General features: G+C 27.1%; 3 protein-coding genes across 3 annotated transcripts in view; 1 reads left to right on the top strand and 2 right to left on the bottom strand.

The window, feature by feature from the left end:
* Positions 1 to 1054, bottom strand: part of LOC149061794 (cytokine receptor-like) — a 34765-nt gene extending 33711 nt beyond the window's left edge. The window contains exons 1-2 of the mRNA XM_089217803.1: positions 824 to 1054; positions 559 to 701 (exon numbers count right to left, since the gene is read on the bottom strand). The gene's annotated coding sequence lies outside the window, so the exon portion shown is untranslated. The remainder of the gene's footprint in view (positions 1 to 558; positions 702 to 823) is intronic.
* A 2106-nt stretch (positions 1055 to 3160) lies between these two features.
* On the bottom strand, positions 3161 to 6825 carry LOC149061793 (zinc finger MYM-type protein 1-like). The gene is made up of 3 exons (XM_089215118.1): positions 6061 to 6825; positions 5473 to 5650; positions 3161 to 5391 (listed from the first exon to the last, which is right to left on the bottom strand). The coding sequence occupies exons 1-3, from the start codon at positions 6238 to 6240 to the stop codon at positions 3161 to 3163; spliced, it is 2589 nt and encodes an 862-aa protein (XP_089071244.1). The 5' UTR covers positions 6241 to 6825.
* A 4056-nt stretch (positions 6826 to 10881) lies between these two features.
* Positions 10882 to 12007, top strand: LOC149061792 (uncharacterized). The gene is made up of 4 exons (XM_089215117.1): positions 10882 to 11074; positions 11248 to 11507; positions 11615 to 11774; positions 11889 to 12007. Exons 2-4 carry the CDS (start codon positions 11325 to 11327, stop codon positions 12005 to 12007), a joined length of 462 nt encoding a protein of 153 aa, XP_089071243.1. The 5' UTR covers positions 10882 to 11074; positions 11248 to 11324.
* The last annotated feature ends 9979 nt before the right edge of the window (positions 12008 to 21986 follow it).

The following is a 21986-nucleotide window of genomic DNA, read 5'->3' as shown; positions in this document are numbered from 1 at the left end:
AAAGCGGATTTTAAAAAAAAAATACTATGACAAAATTGAATATTTATATAGAAAATGCGAGTTCACACTGTACTGACCAAAAAATATTAAAAATATATAAACGAATATTTTTATTGATATATATAATATATGTATATAATATAATAATATTGATATATTTATATATTTGTAATCATTTGGTATAGAAAGTGTTAGTACAAGCTAGTCACGATAATTAAAACTTTTCCCGATTATTTTTAAAAGTACTTTGTGTTTTCTCTCCTCGAGTACTAATTATAGATTCAATGTATACTTCAAAACCACCTTTAAAGTTTAAGATTTTTATTCTTATAACAAACACACAAAAAACAATTAAAGCTTATTTAAAACCGTTGAATCAAAAATTTAAATCAAATAACAATTAAAAAAAAATTGTTCTCAGGAAATCAAAAATACAACGGGGAATAAAGACGATAGATATACTATATACGACTAAATAACTATACGGCCAATAACATAATAGAAATAATAATAACATGAAGTAGGTATAAATTGTATAATAAACTTATATGAACTTACCTCGATAATTATATTTATTGCAGGCCGTCTGGTTGCCAATTGATCTTTACTTTTCGTTTTTTTTCGCAATATACTTTTTTACAGCAAATCTATATCACGACGATATAACGTGTTCTCGACAGTCGAGTGGTTAGAACTGCGATCTAAAAATGATCAATATTAATTAACGCCAAATAACAATCACCAACAAAATAAAAAAATTGATATTATATTGCAATACCTTAAGGAACCTTTAAATATAACAAAAAAAATAAAAAATAATTACTTCGATGTAAGTCAGAGATTAAAAGCCACAGCATGAAAATCATACAACAGCTTAGAAACACTGAATGAACGAGACTGTCCCGGATCCTGATACTGATGGTTGACCGTTGGGCGCACAAAAAATAATACGTAGCGCTAAGGGAAGTGGAAGGGGATCATTGTTATGGCCGATCCTTAAAAATGAGCGTAGAAATAATATTGTAAACACATGATTTTTGGTTGTCTTTTTGATTAAATATGGACAGAATTACATGATGTGCCCTTAAAAGAAACTTCTATGTCTTAAAATATTGAATGATGGAATTTCTTTTAGAGGCAAAAAACGCATTTTCACCGAACTATGTATTATAGCCTATCTATATAGATTACAGACTATGGAGACAAATGATAGTTAGCAAATGTTGGACATCTTCTCGTAACTATAATGATATACACTAATACTATAAGTAGACATTTGGTTAAATTTTTAAGGGGCTATAACAATCAAATTTAAAGTGCTCACAAGGGCTTCAACTCCGCATCCTCTTCCTATAAATAAATATAAAATATTACTAATAAAAATATCGCAACAGTTTAATTTCGGGAAAGCGCTCTTAAATTAAATCATGTATTTCCAATATTATTATTGATACTTGACGCTTAAAAGCCACATTTATTAATTAATTAACTTTTAAGATTAATACATTTTTAAAATGCGGCGATTAATACATAATCATACATTCAAATCATACACAATCACCTAGTAATATACTTTAATAAGTTTGTTATTTTTATCATGTATTAATGTGAAATAAATGAAAAATTATTTTAAATATTATTTATACTATTTAAATATTATCAATTAACTGTGGCGGACACGCACTTGCGTTTATATGTATATCATGTAGTTTAACCTTTCGGTATATTAGAGCACTTTAAATTCAATTTTAAAAGTAAGTGTACAATTTACTTTCTTAGTTATGAGTCTGTTTTACAATGAAACATATATTGATTGGAATTTTGTTAATAATCGCAGAATAAATCATTATCTGTGTTTATCATCTTATGATGTTATTTTCAAGTTACTAAATTAAACAATAATGGGTAGACATTATAGACACCCATTTTTCATTTGAAGTGAATTTTTGAAATTATAGTTAAATTATTAATTTATATTTTGAATCTTTAACTGGTAATTGATAAATAGTATTAATAAAAATGTAAATGCTACAAAACGATCTGAATATCGAAACATAAAAGGTGATAACATCTATGATTGGAAAATGGTTGAATTTAACAAAAGCTAGAATAAAAAATAAAAATTCATACCACAGCCTACAGGTGCAAGACATTTAGAGCAGTAGTAACCCTTTATTTATAATGATTACCATGACTCCACTTTACATTTATTAAGTTCGTCAAATGTATTTTCTTTCTATCAACATATTATGGTAATAAATACCAATATTATACTTCCCTAGTAACACTTGGAGTTTCCCATTAGGCACCAGCTTTGGATTCCAGCTAGGGAGTCCATACAACCTCCAAGGAACTTCCCTGGGGATTTTATATTAAATATATAGAAAAAATAATAATTTATTATTATTATTATTAGATTATACTAGCTAATATACAACATACAACTTTGCTTTCATCAAAATATAATTTTTCAAACTATAATAATCGTGTACCTATCCCATTATATTGAATAGCAAAGGTTTTAGCATTGATTATAATTTATAGGAATGGGTTAAACTGTTGAAGTTTTATAAAAGTTATCATATTTGAATATGATATTAAGATCTATTTTATTGTTGTGCTCGTACGGGTTGTTCCGTATGAACGTTGTTTTTTCGGTAGTGTGAGGGTTCGATTTTTGGAGAGAGTACAACAAAACAGTTTTAAAGATTTAAATTCTAATATAATTTTATTGTGATTCGAAATATATAATTCACTGTATAATTTATTATTGATGGTTAGAACGACGTACAAGTTTAAAAGAGCTAAGACGACTGACTCTACGCATAGGCGTGCGCAGACTCTAAAAGCAGGTAGTGCCCATATTTATCATCGACCATTTAGTCAACCGTTTTATATATATAATAACAAATCTAAATTTTATAAAAGTACCTATTTAATATTATCACATATTATATTTTCTTACATAGTTTAATATAATAATTAATAATAATTAATAGTACACAATAGCAATAATTGCTACAAATAATATAATAATAATAATAACAACATAATATAATTATAAATACTTTATTCACGAAATTATTAAATATTATATTATATTTAATACGAAATTCACGTCATCTAGAAACAGTAGAAATCATAAATATATTTTATGTCCTTAGAGAGACATTCGTCTGTTCCCCTTACTGTTGAATTCATCTATTACTGCATTTAAATCTACCTTTGATACCATTTCTTGTTCAGTGAAAAGCAGTAATAATGACTCCAAACGTTCTTGACTCATTGCACTGCGTAATTTGTTTTTTACAATAGTTAATTTTGAAAAAACACGTTCACAAGTACAGCTAGTTACAGGTATGATTGTAAACATTTTCAAAGTTTTAAAAACACAAGTATATACTGTAGAATTTCCAGTTGTTTTCAACCAATCAATAATCCATTCATAAATAGATTTACTAGAAGCACCATTTAGTTGCATAGCATTTTCATAATTTTTTAAAAGTTTCAGTTCAGTAATTAAATCTTCCTCTGAAACTTTGGAAAATGTTGATAATATTTTTGTAGTATTTTGAGTTAAATTCATATTTAACATACATGCCATAGCATCAACCAAGTCAAATGTATCCTGCTTAAATCTTGAATCAATTCCACTGAGTAGTTTGTCAAGTAATGGATAGAATACTGTAATTTTCAATTCATCAAATTTTGTATTAAAAAAAGCTTGATTTGATGAATTAGAATCTAAACGAGTTGAAACTTTGCGAGAATTACTATCTGGAATAACAATATCATGTTTTTTGCATAATATAACAGATCTATCAAACATTTGTTTGTATTCACTGTCATCATTTCTCATACTATCTAATGTACTTCTCAAACTATTAACATTTTTCATTGCCAAAACAAGATTAAGATTTGGTTCTTGGAGTAAGGTACTAACTTTTAAAATTAACATTAAAATTGGATTCATCATATGCATACCAAAAATGAAATCAAAGGTTTTTAATTGATATAATAAACCAATTCCTTTAGCTCTCATCTCTGGCACTGAACAATTTTCACAAATGTTTTCTATTGCAATAATCAAAACTTCATAATTATTCATAATTGCTTTCACAGCTTCTGCTCGACAAGCCCATCTTGTATTTGAACATGACTTCAATGTGTGGAGTTTATCACCAGTTTCTTTTGCAACTTTTTCCAGAGTTGCGTGTCGCATAGGACTACTTTCTATAAAGTTATATATGAATTGAACAGTTCCTAAAAAATTAAAAACTAATCGATTTTGTTTTCCTTTAGAATTTGATTTTTCACATATAAAATCAACCAACACTAAATTTAAGCAATGAGCGTAACAATGTACATACATTATGCTATTGTTTTTCTCTTTGCATTTTGATTGAACGCCATTTAAATGACCAGACATGGTCGATGCTCCATCAAAACAAACAGATAAAACATCTTCCCATTGTTTATTCATAAGATCCAATACACTACATAATGAATTAAAAATGTCTTGCGCTGTGGTTGATTTTAAACGTTGCAATGACACTAATGTTTCAATTGGTCGATTTTTTTCTTCGTCAAAATAACGAATTATAATAGAAATTTGTTCGTGATGACCCACATCACTGGTTTCATCAGCCAATATAGAAATAAATGAATTTTGAACATTAATTTTAATTGTTTGTAAAATAACATTATGAATAGACATAATCAAATCATTTTGTATGCGATTACTTGTGTACAGTGCATGTTTTGGACCTTCTATGAGATGTTTTTTTAAAACAGTATCATATTTTGATAGTAAATTAACCAACTCTTTAAAAAGACCTTGATTTACACTGTGTGAACTTTCATTATGCCCACGGAAAGGTCTACCACCTTTGACTAAACAAATTACAATGTCAATTAAACGATTCATAGTTAGTCTATTATTTTGGCGTTCTATTTCTTTTTGACTAGTTTCATATGCATGTCGTTCATCTATCTTAGAAGCTATAGATTTATTGTGTATATAGTTATGTAAAGCTGTAGAACTATTCAAATGGTACTTTGATAATTGATGTTTTTTAAATGCCTCCCCGGCTCTATACCATGCACTGAACCCTTTTTCAAAAAAAGTAGAATCAATTTGACCACAGTTTTTTTCATTACCTTTAAACATTCTGCAAGGGAAGCAGAAGGCAGCATCAGCTGTAGGACTGTATTCTAGCCAATCGTACTGTTTATACCACTCTTTATGGAATGATCTAAATTTATTACCTTGAAGTTTTCGTGGATATAAACTTAAAATTGGTTTGTAACCACCTTTTAATATTCTCTCTTTTAAATTTAAGTGTGTTAACGACGATGGATGGATTGGATCATGTATATCAATAGAACTAACTGAAAGATAATAATAACTTAAATTAGTAATAAGTAATGACTAATGATAAATAATAATAATACCTGTAAATATTTACATACCTGTAACTTGAGCATCAGATGAAGTAATAACTTCTAAATTTGTCATGTAATCTTCTTGGCTTGTATTTTCACATTCTATTACTTGAGTATCAGATGAGGTGACAACTTTTAAATTAGGCTCTTTTTCTTGACTTGTATTATCACATTCATCATTTATTTGATTTTCACTGTTATGCTTCTTAAAACAAAATACAAAATAATATATGTATACTACCTTGCTAAGCAAAAGTGCTATAAAAATAAATATACATTTATTAATTTTTAATTTTTATTCTCAATTATATTTTATTAAGACAATCAGCTAATCATTGTTGTATTTCGATAAATAAATATATTTTTGCTTCTATTTTTATGTGCATCTTTTAAAATTTAAAATGCATATTTTAAAATTTTTTATCGCATACAATATACAAATAATAATTTTTTTTCAAGTAACAGCACTTTTGCTTAGCAGGGCACTAGGACAGTATTCAAGAGTAGAGCATTTAATACTTTAATTTATAATTTAATAGCTAAGCTATATGCATGTAATGTACTATATCCTACAGATTATAAGAAAATAAATAGTCTGTGTATTATTATACTTACCAAGATCAAGTTTGATACAGATGCAGGATCGTCAATATCGTGTTCATTAATTTTATTTATTGGCATAAAAAAGTGTTGTATATTTTGACACGATTTTGCCGCTACATTTAACTTAATTCTTTTTTTTTCACGCTCTTTAGCAGCTCCTCCTTTTGTAGTTATACTTTTGTTAATATCCATCGTTCAATCGTACAATCAAATTCAATTTAAAAATAAAATTAAAACACAACAAAGTCTCACCACGGACGCGAAAGACGTATCGTGTAGGTATGATTTGTGTACACACTACACGCTACACAGTCCGTCAGTCCACAGCACACGAACGCGAGAATATTAGTAATAACTAATAACTAATAATAACAATAGTACTGAATTTGTAAAAATAACATATTATCATGATATGATATTATATTATATTATATGATGATGGAAAACCCTACGTAAACGGTAAACTTGTATTCAATTATTCGGTATTCCAATAATAAGATAACAATCTTTACCATATTATTATTTATAGTTATTATTACATAATATTATACATCAATTATATAAATAAACTATAAAAACAATTTTGATACTAGTCAAAATAATATGTCTATACGACTATAATACACCATACTGTATAGTGTATACAAACTTTCAACTACAGAGTGAACATAGTGAATTATTCAATTTTTTCAAATCCACTATTTGGTAATTTCGGTAAATTAAGGCATAGGGCGCTTCGGCCCATGAAAAATCACGGGTCGTGCCTGGGCACGCCCGGCACGCCCTGTGCGCACGCCTATGACTCTACGGTTCACTAGCGGGTGCCGTGTAGCCGCAATATTCCGGGAGTCGCCCACACATTAGGCGTTACCCGTAGACTACAATAATATACTCTTATATTCTAATACAACAGGCTAATACAATATACTAATAGCTAATGCGTACATAACAATATGATAATATAGCTGATTTTTGAGTGTCTTCTCTAATAAGAGTTTTAACTGTATTAAGTCTATATAATATAATATATGTGTTAAATAATGTTAATTGTATACAATATTAGTGACTTTTTTTTTGTAACTATAGGTAATTCAAATATTTTGTTTTAACTCTAATTTTACTCTATTTAATTTTTGTATGACATATGTCATATAATATTACATAAATGTAAAAAAATATCATCAAAGCTAGTAGACAGCAGTGGCCGTGATTATTTAAAAATTTAACACAAACAAATACAAATATTAAATTTACAAATATAATATATTAAATTATTGTTTTGATTACATTAAAATATTAAATATTTTGTTTTTCACTAATTTCACTATGAACCATAGGAAAGGCGGCAAATGTTCCATTTTCAATTTTTATACACAAAATATTTGTTTACAATTGTTTCAACTTTTCAAATTTTAAATTCTCTGATAAATTACTTAATTGATAAATTTTGAGGTATGAAGATTTGCATGGATATTTATATAATTCTGATTTTACCAAAAACTGCAGTTTTCCTATAATGACTAGTTGTTTTGATTGATATGCAATATTTTCAATAAGTACAAAAGAACCACATATTGTATGGCAGCACCAATCTTTTGAACTATTGGCTGTAAATGTTAAACCATTTATTTTTATTTTTTTTAATTGGGGTGGACGACATGAAAACAGCATTGGCTCATTCTTATGTTGTGACCACATAATTACATCTATGTCTTTTTCAAGTTCTGGAGTGGGTTTGTCACCTATCTCACTTAGTCTTCTAACTACTTGCCGTATTGGATAACTATATGTTCTTATAAGCTTTAGTAGCTGCTGCATATGATTTTCAAAGCGAAATGCTGAAAATGTATCCAATGAACCATACATTCTACAATCTTCGGCAAGATGAATTAATCCGCGTACATTGTGACTAAGGTTATGAACCCCATACATTATTTTAAATGTAGTTACAAAATGTTTCAACAGGTTTTCGGCATAAAATAAATTTTCTTCAGTAATTTCTCTGCTGCACAATATTGTTATGGCAACATGTAATGTAAGGAAATGTTGATATGTGTCCATTGATATTTTATTTTTAAGAACAATATTGGTCCAATATAAAGAAGAAATGTTCTAAATTCAATTGCTTTCCAGTGTTTATATTCATCAAGAAATCTCGGCTTCCTTTGGAATTCAACTGGAATATTATTATTTACCAAATAATTCTATAAAACAATTTAATATTTTAAATATTTTTTGGAATTGGTAATAGGTTACAGGTATTCTGTATTATACTATTTTTATAATATGAATAATCTACACAATACACACTATTACAATAAGTATAAGTCTCTAAATATAATATTGTCCGGTCGTCTAGACTCTAGGCGCTATACACTAAAACATAGACAGTAGACCACCCAGAGCGTTTGCGTCGGCCTGCACGGTGTCTATACTATAATTTGTTTCAGTTAAAAACATAGACCGAAGTTACCTAACCTTCCAAAACCACCAAAATGTTTTACACAACCTCTTATAAAAAAAGGTAGGACATTGTGATTTTCTAAGTTAAATTAGAAATAACATTTTAGCTGTCATACAGTTTATTCAAAAAATTTCAAGTCATCAATTGACATTAACACTCTTATTTTATTATAATTTATTCAATGGATTTGTTTATTTATTTTGTTATAAATTATAATACACTATTTAAAAATCTATGATAAAATTATACAGGTTGTTTGAATGTGATGTACATCTGATGAATGTCATCCATGACTACATGTATGAGTGAGGATAATATTAAATTATTTTATAAATTGTCTACTAAAATTATGAAACACCTATATTATACAATGATCAATATAACATTGCTTTTTTTTTTTTAATAGGAAATCATACATGTGCAAATCTCATATCATCGTCTATGGAACCCATTAAAAGTAAGCATAAGTACAAAAATAATGTTAATTTATAATAAATTATGATAAAAACTATTAATTTGCAAATTTTTTTAGAGCTTTTGTTATAGTATTAATATTGCAACTATAAGTATAAATGTATATATTTATCACTGAATTATTTTGTTATAATTTTCAGGTTTAAATGAAAAAGCTCTAAAGTGGTGCAATAATAAAAATGTTAATAAAGTTGTAGCCTTTACTTCTCTGAATAACTCCGAACAATTTAAATCATCTAATGATCTTTTGTTTAGCAGTGATAATGATGATACTCCAATCAAAAGTAATTAGTAAAACTTAATTTAATACAATTCTGAACTATTAATCAATTTTTTTACATTTATACCTATAAGAAACAGATAATCAAATTACTTCATCAAAAATAAGTCCTATAACAGAATCAACCAACTCAACTGATTTTTTCCATAATAAGTTGCACGTGGTAAAACTACTAAGAAAATTAATTGTTAATATTACTTTATTTATTTAAATCTTGATAATATTTAGAATTTATTTCATTTAATTCAAATTTTTTTAAGGAAATAGCATTGTGACGTTTAATGTTAGTCCGTCTACATCAACAACTTCTTTTGATTTATTCCCAAACGACATGGAACACAATGAAACTCCAAAGAAAAATAATTAAGTACACTACTATAAAAGTATATTAATTCTAAATATTTAATATTTTGTTACTTAAATTATATTCGGAAATGGCCAAGCAAGCAGTTGTTGCTTTAAGTCCAACAAATTCAGTTGAAGTAGGATGTATCAAAACTCCGATTAAGGGTAATATTTTTACATAAGTATTTATAATTGTTATAATAATAATAAATTTACTTTACAGTTAATGAACAATTCAACATTGAAGGCGCTTTGAAGTTTCTTATCAAATCTCAAGTTCAAATGGCTCAAAAGTTTGAAATCATAGAAAACAACCAAAAACAAATTTAATCTTAAATTATATATTAATCATTAAAATTGTATAATATTGATTGTTAGTGACACGTAACATAATATTAATGTTTTATTATAAACACAGTTAATAATTTTAAACTAGTACCATATTATTACAGGCAAAGAGGATCAGCAGTTTTAGAGGGTTAGACGACACTACATTTATGAAGTCATCCTTAGATCACTTATTCAGTGACAACATTGGTGTATTAATTTCCTTCACTGGTAGGAAACCATCAAATGCGGTGGAAAAAAAATATGCAATTAAGAGTTCTATGCTGTATAAACTGATATGTGGTAATTTAAAAATTGTCTATTGTTTGAATTCATATTACTGAAAATTAAAAAAACAAAATAATATTTTTAAATTTTAGATGTTGGTCGTAGTCGTTACACACACCTCAACTACAAAATTAAGTATCATCTTTAATGTAAATTGTAGAATTAAAATTTTTTTGCTGGATTAAAATATACAATTATGTATCATAAATCATAATATAATTATTTTAAGGTGTTATACATATAATATAGATATGAAGTGAGATATTATAAAATAATTTAATTCATTCATTATTATTCTAACTTTATCAATACATATAATTTTGTATGTATCATATAATAATTATGTAGAATACAATTTCATTATTTATTTATTGTATTATATATTATATATAATATATAATATATAATATATAAACTGTGAGGCACTATCTAAAAATGCAGTGTACACATAAATTTTTAGACAGATTGCGCATTTGATTATAATTTTAAACTTTAATACAAACACACTATTCAAATAAATTATTTTTATTATATAATAAAATATGAATAATAGTTTCAATGATTAAATAATTAAATACAGTTATAAATATAACTTTTTATTTTATATCTTTCCTGGGAGTCGTAAAGCAAATATTTTTCTTTATAGATTCTATGAACCAAACAATAGTTTGGGAACCTTTGGTGTGTATAGGAAACATTGTATTCTATATGTTTATACTTTAATTGAAAACCATCATTGCTTAATATAATTTTATATATTCTAGACAAACAAAGCTCCACTGCTAAACAGTTGATTATAACAAATGGAAAAAGAGAATTGGACTTAAATACATCACCGATAAACCCTGGTTATTCTATATAATAATACTATTATAATATTATACTAAATGTATTATTATTTAAGAATTTATTTATAGTTAAATGTTAATAAAACTAAGACGTTTCTCATTCTTACATAGTAAAATAATGTATAAATAAGATTTATTATTAATAACTTTAATTTTGAAATTTTTTTTTTCAGATACAGAATTTCAAAAAGAAGTCCTATACAAATTATCCTTCATTAAACATGAACTGAGGAGAATTGTAAGCAACCAAATGGAATTAGGTCAACGAATAGAAAATTTGGAAACTCAAAATCTCAGTAATATCTTGCAAACAGCTAATAATAACAAAAATACATACTTACAAGATATACCTGGTTTACCTTTGAACAATATCTCAGATTTAAATGCATTTAATCAGAAATTATCTGGAGATGAAATATTTTGTAATAATGTGGTAAGTATAATAACAACTTAGGCCGCCTATATATGTTATTTAATATGTCGTTTATAATTTAAATAATATTTAGTAGTATATATTATATATTTTCTTTTGTATTGTAGAGAAATCAACTAACATATATAGGAGGAAAACATTTTAAGGCGATGATTAAGAGAATAATGGCTAAACTTTTTACCGATGAACTGTTAAAATTTTTTTCATATTCTGGTAAAAAAGGAAAAACCAAATTTTCAGACCAAATGATTTGTCCTATTATTTTTGGTAAGATGAATATAATTTTATCTCAAATATAACAATAATATATGTTAAATGTTTATATTATAATATTATTGCTGTACATAGTTTTAATTCAGTGTAATTAAAATTATTTATCAGATGCTGTTAAAAACCAACCCAAGTTTAAAAATGTTACTCAGAATGAAATGGAAGAAGTAATTAAGTATGTCCTTGCCCAAGCTCCATTCAACATCAAACGACTTCTACTTATTATATAATTATTATAATCTTATTTACATTTATTATACATGGATATATCATAAAGTATAATAAATCAAATAGTAAATATATATATATATTTATAATTTTTATTATTATTTTCATTATACTAATACTAAAAAGTGTTAATTTTTTAATTTTTATTGGTTCAATGTTAATAATTTCATACAATATAAGAATGCATTTTTTGTCTATTCAATATATTATATTATATAAATTTAGTGGTTCTGCAATTTTATAAATTTTCATTTATTATAATTTTATTAATATTATTATACATGAATAATTATATCATAAAGTATAGTAAATCAAACAGTAAATATATAGGTATATATATATATATATATATATATATATATAGAGTTAGCAGTTACACTGTAGGTGGAATATATTATTGTGGTCTGTGGATCCGTAAGTCGTAATACTTCCGTATTTAACATGTAAATCATTTTCAAAAATAGTTTTATTTTTATGGGTACTATAATGCTATTATAATTTTTAAGTATTAAATGGAAATTTGCAAATAATTAAGTACCAACTAAATGTAAGTATAAGTAGTAAAGAACACTTTCAATATGTAATTGAACTACTTTTAAGAATAAAATTATACAAAGAATGCAAGTGGCTAAATGCAAACAGTGGGAAACGAACAATGCAAAATGTAAATAAACTTCGGGTTTTAAAAAATACCTAAGTAATTTATTATACCTATTTATAATACATGTTATTAGCAGTGCCGGCCCAAGATACGGGCGAACTGGGCGGTTGCCCGGGGCGCTACTTTTTTAGGGGCGCTTTTAAGATACGAATATTTTATAAATTTTAGCGTAATATTTATTAAAATTGACAATAATATAGCTAAATGACTAAATTATGTATGACGGAATATTCTGTTATATATATTTTTTTTATAGATTTTATTCCACTTTCTAGTTTTTATCATTATATCACAAATAATTAAAAAATAATATACAATGATATAATATAATCATTATCTCGGGTAAACCAAAAAATGATGTGTTACAGCCGATACGTCTATAAATTGTATCCAAATAAGTTTTGCCGTCCTTTATACCTATTCATAAATATAAGAATTTCAAACAAAATATGTAGGTAAGTATAAAAAGTATTAAATCTATTATGGAGCATTTGATTAAGGGCGCCTTTCAAAAAGTTATATACTATATATTTAAAAATGTATTCATTAATATTATATTATTAGTTAGATTTTGTTTTCTTATGTTTTCAGGCTTTATTAAATATTAATGAAATTGACTTAAAATCTGAGCTGGTAGCAAAAAATTGTTATGATCAATTGAAAAATATTAACAATCCTCAGGAACATTTAAAGCGGCTTCAGTTCCAACGAGTTCCGCATCTTGTGAGAGAACATTCTCAGCAATGCGTCGAATAAAAATAAGATCAACCATGTTACCAAATAGATTTTCTAAGCTATCTATCATAGCAATTGAAAGAGATTTGTCAAACGTTCTCAACAAAGAAAATATTTTAAATAAATTTTCTAATACTGAGCGGAGGCTTAAGCTGTAAATTGGAATAATATGTTAATATATAAATATTTAACATCAATACCATTTTGTTTATCATTTGTTTTATAAATAATAATGAATAATTTGTTTGTGGGATGTGGTGGGGGGGCGGAGCCCCCCACTTAATTTACTTATTATAAAAATTCTAGGGCTGAAGCCACCCTAACTTTAAGGTCTAGTTACGCCTATTGCCTCGATGTCATCGACACAATTAAACCTTGATGGATATGAATATATATCAATTGTGTGCAAAACCTCTGGAAATGCTACTATATATAAAATTATTCTAAGGCACAATAATTTAAATGATGAGCCAAATCCAACGTTCGAGCAAAAATTTAAGGTACCTAAAATAAATTATATAAATAAATAAATTTATTGTACAACTATTTTTAATATTATCTTTTTTGCAATGATTTTAAAAGGTTAACATCGATTCAGAAATCATAGTAAAACTTCCGATTTAATAATTTAACCCATATTATAGGGGTAAAATAATAACGGATGGACCAACGATAAATGTGAAAAATATTACTAATTTTGGTATTCAAGTGGCTGGAGGCGTTTATGAACATTTTAAACAATCATAATTATCGTCATTTGTGGTGGATCAAATTTGGGCCGAGTCCTAACTCCTAAAGAGATGCAAACTGAATCATGTTTTCAAAAAGAATCATGTTATGTCCTAAATCATAATTATACAATACAAATTTATGATTATTACCATATTTTTGATTATTATTATACAGTACATAATATGTCTTTGAAATAAAATAACTTACTTTAAAATAAATAATGAATAACAGATCATGTATTTTTTTCCATTACTGGCTCGAAGACCATCAAGAGCCTCTTTTTATTGTTCAACTTTTTCTTTATGTGTCTTGTCTCTATTTTCCACAGATATTTTTCTGTTCTCTTCTATAGCAAATATAACTTTATCCACTGACGGCATATGATTTAATTTTTTCTTTAGTTGATAATGACCATTGGCGTTAGTAGCGATAAGAGAAGATTCTTCTGTTGTAGAATAAACACGTTTACCAGTCGATGATGCAGTGGAAACTGGTGGAATACAGGGCTTGGAACCAATCAAACTATCCATTAAATTGCAATAGGCCCATGTTTTGGACCCCATTCCCTGACTTTCCATTATGATCCTTTATAGATGTATACGATCTTTTTAAGGTGTTAAATTTCGACTGGCATTGTGGACCAGTAACATGATGCTTCTTTTTCAATAATTCCTCAGCTATATTTTGCCAATTATTTTTTTGAGATATCCGACCCGAATAAAAATCATCAGTTATTTTTCTGTACTCCTCAATAAAAAAAAAGTATTGCCTCATGAGGCCACTTAAAAACATTATTGTCGGTTTCATTGTTTATATTTTGTTCCATTGGCAAAGTTTCATTTTGACCAACTGACTCACTTTCATTAAGTAAAGACGATTCTCCATCACTTACATCCATGAGTCTCAAATATTTAGCTTTATTCAGCATTTTATATGAATTTGTCTGCATCCAAACCACAACCAAGAATTTTGACCATATTTATGTTGGTTGGGCATCCATCAAACGTAAGAGAGACAATTGTTACTCCAGTTTTAGTTAGAAGGTCTACACAACGATTAACTAATTCTGCTTTCTGTGAACTATTAATGTGACTAAACGAGAGCCCTCATGTATACATAACAAAATTATACGGGAGTGTGAGTGTGTGGAAAAAAAGGAAAAATTTAAAGGTATTATAACAATTGATCAATTGATTTTAAATGTACGTATTGTAAAATATTAAACACGAAAACCATACACTGTCTTCGGCGCAATTTAAAAGTAACAAAAGTCATGTAGAGTATGTGTCGCGTTCAGCTCTTAACCACAAGCAACAAAAATAAATGTATAGTTAAGGGTGCCTTCACGACCATAAAAATAAATAAATTGATAAATAGATAAATGCCAAATGGTATAATGTAATAGTTGTGGTGGCAGTTAGTTTATTGCATAATTAAAAATAATCCACTTGCCTGTTTGGCACAGCCATAGAAATAATACAAACCGAATAATATAATAAGTAGCCGTGTTGGCTCACCTATACAACAATTTAAAATGAAACGGTATGCCTATATGACTACCAGAATAATACAATATATAATAATAAAATACAGCCATATCAATAATAAATATGAGTAGCCCTGCTGGCTCAACAATGTAATAAAAAAATGTAAGATTATAAGTTGTGAGCCTGTTGGCTCAATACAACAAATATAAATAATAAAATGCAAATGTATATAAAATTGGCCTAACTATAAATGTATAATAATATTATAATAATGCGGCTCGTCAGCCGTTTACCAGTGAGCTGCCGTCCGTTAGCGGCTTCGAACCAAACGCTACCACCCCGGGATGCACACGTTTGTACAATAAAAAGAATACAATATAATATTAAAATGTGTGGCAATCCCGAGAACGTGCGACTAACGGGCCGACAGCTCGGACGAATAACTCACTGAATGACATTCACAAAACAAACAGTACAAAGAACACGTGCTTCTGTAAGTATGTCTCTGACCACCCTGAATGGGGAAAATAATATTAGAAGGGCACAATGTAGTGACTATGAACGATACTTACAGAAGAGACTCACGACACAATGAAGACTGATGAATAATGAAAACACATGAAAGATGAAAAAATTGATAACAAAATATGGCACGGTTGAAAGCAAATATGCAATATTGTCTCTGGCTGGAACATCTCACAGCTCGAGAGACGGCAAAAAACAAAAAAACGAACGAATGTAATGAAAAATGAATATAACTTTTACTAAACCGACTGAAAATTAGGACCATTTCCCTAGCACCCCCAATTTTGAATTTCAAAACAAAACAAGAGCCTTTTTTTGTGCATCGTTTGTGCTCATTTGTGCTGAAAGTCTCGAAATTTGTGCTTTCGAACTTTCTGAGATACAGACGTTTTTGTTAGGGGATGCTGGTGAAATGGATGCACCCCAACTTCGGAATTTTAAGAAAAAACCAAGAGCCTTTGTTTGTGCTCTTTTGTGCTGAAAGTCTCGACATTTGTGCTTTTGAACTTTGCGAGATATGAAGATTTTTCTTTTGGGGGTGCAACCCCACTTTAACATTTCACTATTTGAATCATGCCGTGATTTGTGTGGAAAGTCTTCACATTCATTCACGTTATATTATTAAGTCTACACTATCTTTCGATTTTTAACGGTTTGAACCTGTAAAATGGTTATAATTACTAGGGCTAACCTAACCTAACCTTTCGACGAGCGAGTGCCACGTATTCTACTTCTACAAGCTGTTTAACGTTTTACTGTCCAATTTTTTTCCAACAAGAAGTTTAAAAAAATGTAAGTATTTTTATATACCTATTTAAATATTTTATTTATCTCAATAGTTTTGTGTTAGTATATTTAATAGACATGTAAGTTAGGTACCTACACAAAAGTTTATACTAATAATTAGGTATACGAGTGTTTCAAGTTTCAATTTACATAAAAATTTCGTTAAATGATCAATTGCGTAAATAATTAAGTTTTATTGACGTGAAATGTCAGACATCGTCATCATCATGCATTGGAATCATTATATTTATAGGTATTGAAATAAATGCGTACCAATGATCTTACACCCACCTATATATCAATTTATTTTATTTTAAAGATAAAAATTATTTAATGCGTAATAGTAGTAACTGTAATTGGTAATATTACCTATACTGTCTGACAGTCACAAGCCCGGATTAAGACATTCAGGGGCCCAGGGGCCAATACACGGTTGTGGGTCCCCCATTAATAAAAACAATTTTTTTAAATTATAAAAGTAGGTATACAATAAAACAAATTCAAAACTTTTTATTTAAATATGATAATAATAATAATAATAAATGAGAATATATGATAATTAATGAGAATATAAATATTAAAAACATAATTTTTTTTAAATACATATTTACAAATAAAATAAAGTATTGTTTAAGTAAAAGTTTTTTTTCTAGCTTTTTGAATAGCAAATATTTCTAATATTTTATCGATGCTTAAATTTTGAAGAACATCATTTTCTGTTGATAAAATCATTAATGATGACAAATTATCTTGTGTTTGAGAAGATCTATTTTTATTTTTAATTCAGGCCAACTTCAAAAATGCTCTCTCAGCAGTACAAATAGCAACAGGAATGGTAAGATATATTCTTAAAGCAATATGAATGTTAGGGAAAATATTAATTAATAACATTACAATCAGTCATCCATTCAAATATCTTGAGTACATCACTTCCATCAAATGTTGGTTTTAACTTTTAACTGATCCCAAAACTGCTTGAAATGTACTATTTCATACTTTATTGAATCATCAACATCATCTTTATATACACTAATGAATTTGTTAACACTTTCCTCAACATCAATAGTAGACTCAACATGTAGTCTAGTTAAGAATAAATAATTTTCAACCACTACACTATAATATGCATTTATTCTTTTGTCCAGTTCTGAGCAAAATTTATCAACTATATTATAGTTTTTTGGATCAACATTCAATCTGAGTATCCTGCATTGACAGAGGAAGCTTTAAAAAAGTTAATTCCATTTTCAACGACATACTTATGCGAAGCAGGATTTTCTACGATGACTACAATTAAAACTAAATCGAGAAATCAGCTGGATATATCGCCAACAATGAGAATAAGTCTATCCAAATCTATTGAGCCAAGGATTGACAAAATTATTTTAAATCAACAACAACAAAAGAGTCATTAAATTAAAAAATATTCAAATGTACATAGTATACCTTTTTTTGTAAAATATTTAAGACGAAAAAAATTTAAATTTAATATTATATTATCTATTTATTTAAAATTATCTGTAAGTCGAATTAATTATTTTTTTTGTAAAATATATACATAAATAAATACAATAACAGTGTATTTAAATTTTTAATGCTTATTTTATAAAAGGGTCGTTAGACATCTTGGTGACATTATAGGGGGTCGCGAACTCAAAAAGGTTGAGAACCGCTGTTCTAAAGGACTTGCATGCAGACGTATGATTAGGAGTCATACATTTGAAAACCTTGCAGATTCCATTGATAAAATCATTAATGAGTTTAAGCTACATAACAAAATCACTTTAATTGTTACGGATAATGCTGCCAATTTCGCAAAAGCGTTTAAGTTTGTTTTGCTAAATATATTTTTAATAATTTTTAATTGGAATTAAGATGTTTAAAATATGATGTTTTAACCAGTTTAAAACAGAAAAATACAATTTATGTTTACAAATGAGTTTTTAAATTTTAGTACCTCCAAGGCTCCAACCCAAAGTAACTTAATTGTGTGTAACAATCAATCAATTTATTTTTATTTTTATTATTTAACAATCAAATTTACAAAATGTAATACCTATTAAACTATGAAATTTATAGTTATTAATATGCATACCTGTAATACACCAAATTCAGTAGAAGATCCAAGGTTATTTAATGTCCAAGTGTCATGCCAATGTCGAACAGTCCTATACTTAGGGTTAATTGCATCAGCTAGATCTTCAGAATTTATACCATATTCTAATTCCAATTTAGTTTCATGTATACTTATAGACTCTGATATGCCTATAGGTAATAAATATATAATTTGTATATTGAAAAAATGTAATTTATTCAATACTTTTTTTTTTTTTAAGAATTTGCACACCATATTCAACATCACTACAGTTTTTTGTGTAATAGTTATCCATGTACAAAAATGTTATAACATAGGTAAACAAATTGCACCACTGTTTACCTACTTTGTTTACAACTCAAACACTCAGTTGTGAAAAATGAGTTAAAATTACAGTTTAAAACTAATTTTATATTAAATTATTTTATAATTTGAGACAGAGTAATTGTACATAGCCACATAAGTACTTGTTTTTATTTTTCAAAATATTTAACTAATTAGCTCTAAAATAATATAGTATTATAACATGCAAAACTGTTAGTTTCAATTTTTATTAATTCATTGTGATTAATTATTTATTTTTATAGGTATTTAAATAGTTAAATGTTTTCAATAAACGTATATCTGAGGATAAGGTATCTAAATATAACTGTTAAATATTATATTATTAACTTCCAGTTAAATAAATATATTTTGATTACCTATTATTTATCATAATTCATAGAAGAGAAAAATACTCACCTAAACCGTCATTGAAATAATTTTCAAATTTAATTCTAATTTCATTGGTTGGTCTTAAAAAATATAAAGCTTCAGCAGAACCTAAGCTATATGGTTATGTTCAATCACAAATATGATTGCTGGTAAACCATCCTATAATTGCAAATTATACTACAATTAACAAATTAAATAAATAAAAGTTGATTATGTAGTATATACTATATAGTAATAGTATAATATACAAAATAAATAAATATTTTTTCCAAATTCTAATAACTTAATTATGTAGTTATTTTTTAATAACTGGGCAAATTAGATGAGTGAAACTTATATAACTCACTCTAATATATTTATCCTTTTTTTTTGTGTCCCTAGTACTTAATTTAATTTTTATATCAATTTGAGCTTTGCATTCTGTGTTTTTTTATCTCCCTTTTTTGTTCTTCTCAATACTAACTTTATTAAATCCACTATGGTGACACATATACACTTTTCTATGACACAGTAATAATTATTTTGACTTAATAAAATAGGTGGATATAATATTGTAGTTATTAATAAATACTGCTGGTAGAAATATATAATACCTACATAAAACAGATATGTTGACTGATATTTTTGTTACATACATCACTATAAAGATGAGACAGTTTCAAATAAAATCAAGATGTTAAAAAAGTGGACAAAAGTAAAAAAAAAGTTTTAAAATTGGTTCATACATAAATATATACCAAATATATTATGTATTAAAATATATATTTATTTGAATACATTGAACCTATTTTGTGTAAATATTAATATTTAATGCAGTGTTACTACTACCTATTAAATGTTATATAGGCGTATAATAATAGTTGTTTTATCAAATACAAAATATTAAAAATTACCTACCTATTAACTGTTATTATATCTATATGATTTAGTGCCTCGGTGGAACTATATACTATAATATAGGTAATTGAGAATCGTTAAAAGAACGGTTTATATGGTGCAAATATGCATGGTTTAAAAATAAAAAAATATTCAATAATATCAAAAATAAAACGCATTTCAACGAAGGTGCAAAATAAAAACCTGTGCCAAATTTGTATACTATATATCATTTTTATTTTTATTGTAAACAGTATTAAATATTGATTGAGGCTCTTAAAAATAACCTCCTGGAATGACAGCTGGTCGACCAGTAAGTCTCCGTTCAACAGACAATACATTCATTGTATAATTTTGTGCCCTGTGAGCTCAATTGTGTATTTCAAATGATTGTTGTTTCCAAGAACCAGAGACCACCCAAAACTAAGTTTTACAGCAATGCATGCCTATACGTTTTCACAACAATATATGGCCACCCGCTGTCATATTGGCCGCCTCCACGAAACTGAACGATCTTTGTCTGTATTTGGTCTTGATAATATGGCTATGTGTCGTATATATTTATATTTATATACGAAAAGTTCACATCATATTTTGACGTTCATAATTTTCCTTTTGGAAATGTAATTCAAATTAAATACAAAATGAGAAATTTAAAAATTAAATAACTTTTTAACAGTTGAAACACTTAAAACTGCAATAATTGATTTTCACTAGATTTTACTTTAGCAACCAGATTTATGAGAAACTCGGATTTTGTTTTTTATGATCAGTGAGGGGGTAAACATTTTAGAAACAGACGACCAAATTTTAGTACAGTTAGAAATTAGTCCGAAATTAGTTACATACTCGTACTTAAAAAAAGGTTCCGGCAGAAAATTTCCCATTATGACATTCACCGGTAAGCGATCTTTGATAAAATGGGAAGTCAAAAACGTTGTCTTGGACGTTGAGCGGAAGGTGACGGTCAGCGCGTTGAGATTATTATCTTGTTTCGATCATGCCGGAGAATTATTTTAATTTATCATTTTTAAATTCCGAGTGGAGTGAAACAATGCATTATATTTATAATTATGTTTTTCTTCTATCTGTCTTTCACATTTACGGTATAAAAAAAGTTTTGATTTTTAAGTTTAGCATATTTTCTGTTAGAAATAGTTAATTTATTTGATATTTTTAAGAGATCAAAATTGAAAATTCTTTGTAAATTTTGAAAGCATCTTGAATAGTAAAAAAGTGAAAAAAATGGTAATTTTAACGCATATACGATTTTTAAAAGAATCGATTTTTTTTATGTAACCTGCAACTAAAAACCAAACGACTGTAGACACTTGATATTTTTATATCATGATATTTATATTTGAAATATA

The sequence above is a fragment of the Diuraphis noxia genome, unplaced genomic scaffold (genome assembly GCF_037042655.1).
Source record: "Diuraphis noxia isolate RWA-SAM2 unplaced genomic scaffold, SU_Dnox_SAM2 contig0001, whole genome shotgun sequence".
Lineage (NCBI taxonomy): Eukaryota > Metazoa > Arthropoda > Insecta > Hemiptera > Aphididae > Diuraphis > Diuraphis noxia.
The sequence above is the reverse complement of the archived record's forward strand: the minus strand, read 5'-3'. Positions and strand labels throughout refer to the sequence as shown.

Excerpts from the sequence above, each read along its gene's own strand:
- LOC149061793 (XM_089215118.1), bottom strand. The coding sequence starts at position 6,240 with ATGGATATTAACAAAAGTATAACTACAAAAGGAGGAGCTGCTAAAGAG. Across the intron at positions 5,651-6,060 it reads CTGTATCAAACTTGATCTTG|AAGCATAACAGTGAAAATCA; the intron begins GTAAGTATAATA and ends TTTTGTTTTAAG. Across the intron at positions 5,392-5,472 it reads ATCTGATGCTCAAGTTACAG|TTAGTTCTATTGATATACAT; the intron begins GTATGTAAATAT and ends ATTATCTTTCAG.
- LOC149061792 (XM_089215117.1), top strand. The coding sequence starts at position 11,325 with ATGGAATTAGGTCAACGAATAGAAAATTTGGAAACTCAAAATCTCAGT. Across the intron at positions 11,508-11,614 it reads AAATATTTTGTAATAATGTG|AGAAATCAACTAACATATAT; the intron begins GTAAGTATAATA and ends TTTGTATTGTAG. Across the intron at positions 11,775-11,888 it reads GATTTGTCCTATTATTTTTG|ATGCTGTTAAAAACCAACCC; the intron begins GTAAGATGAATA and ends ATTATTTATCAG.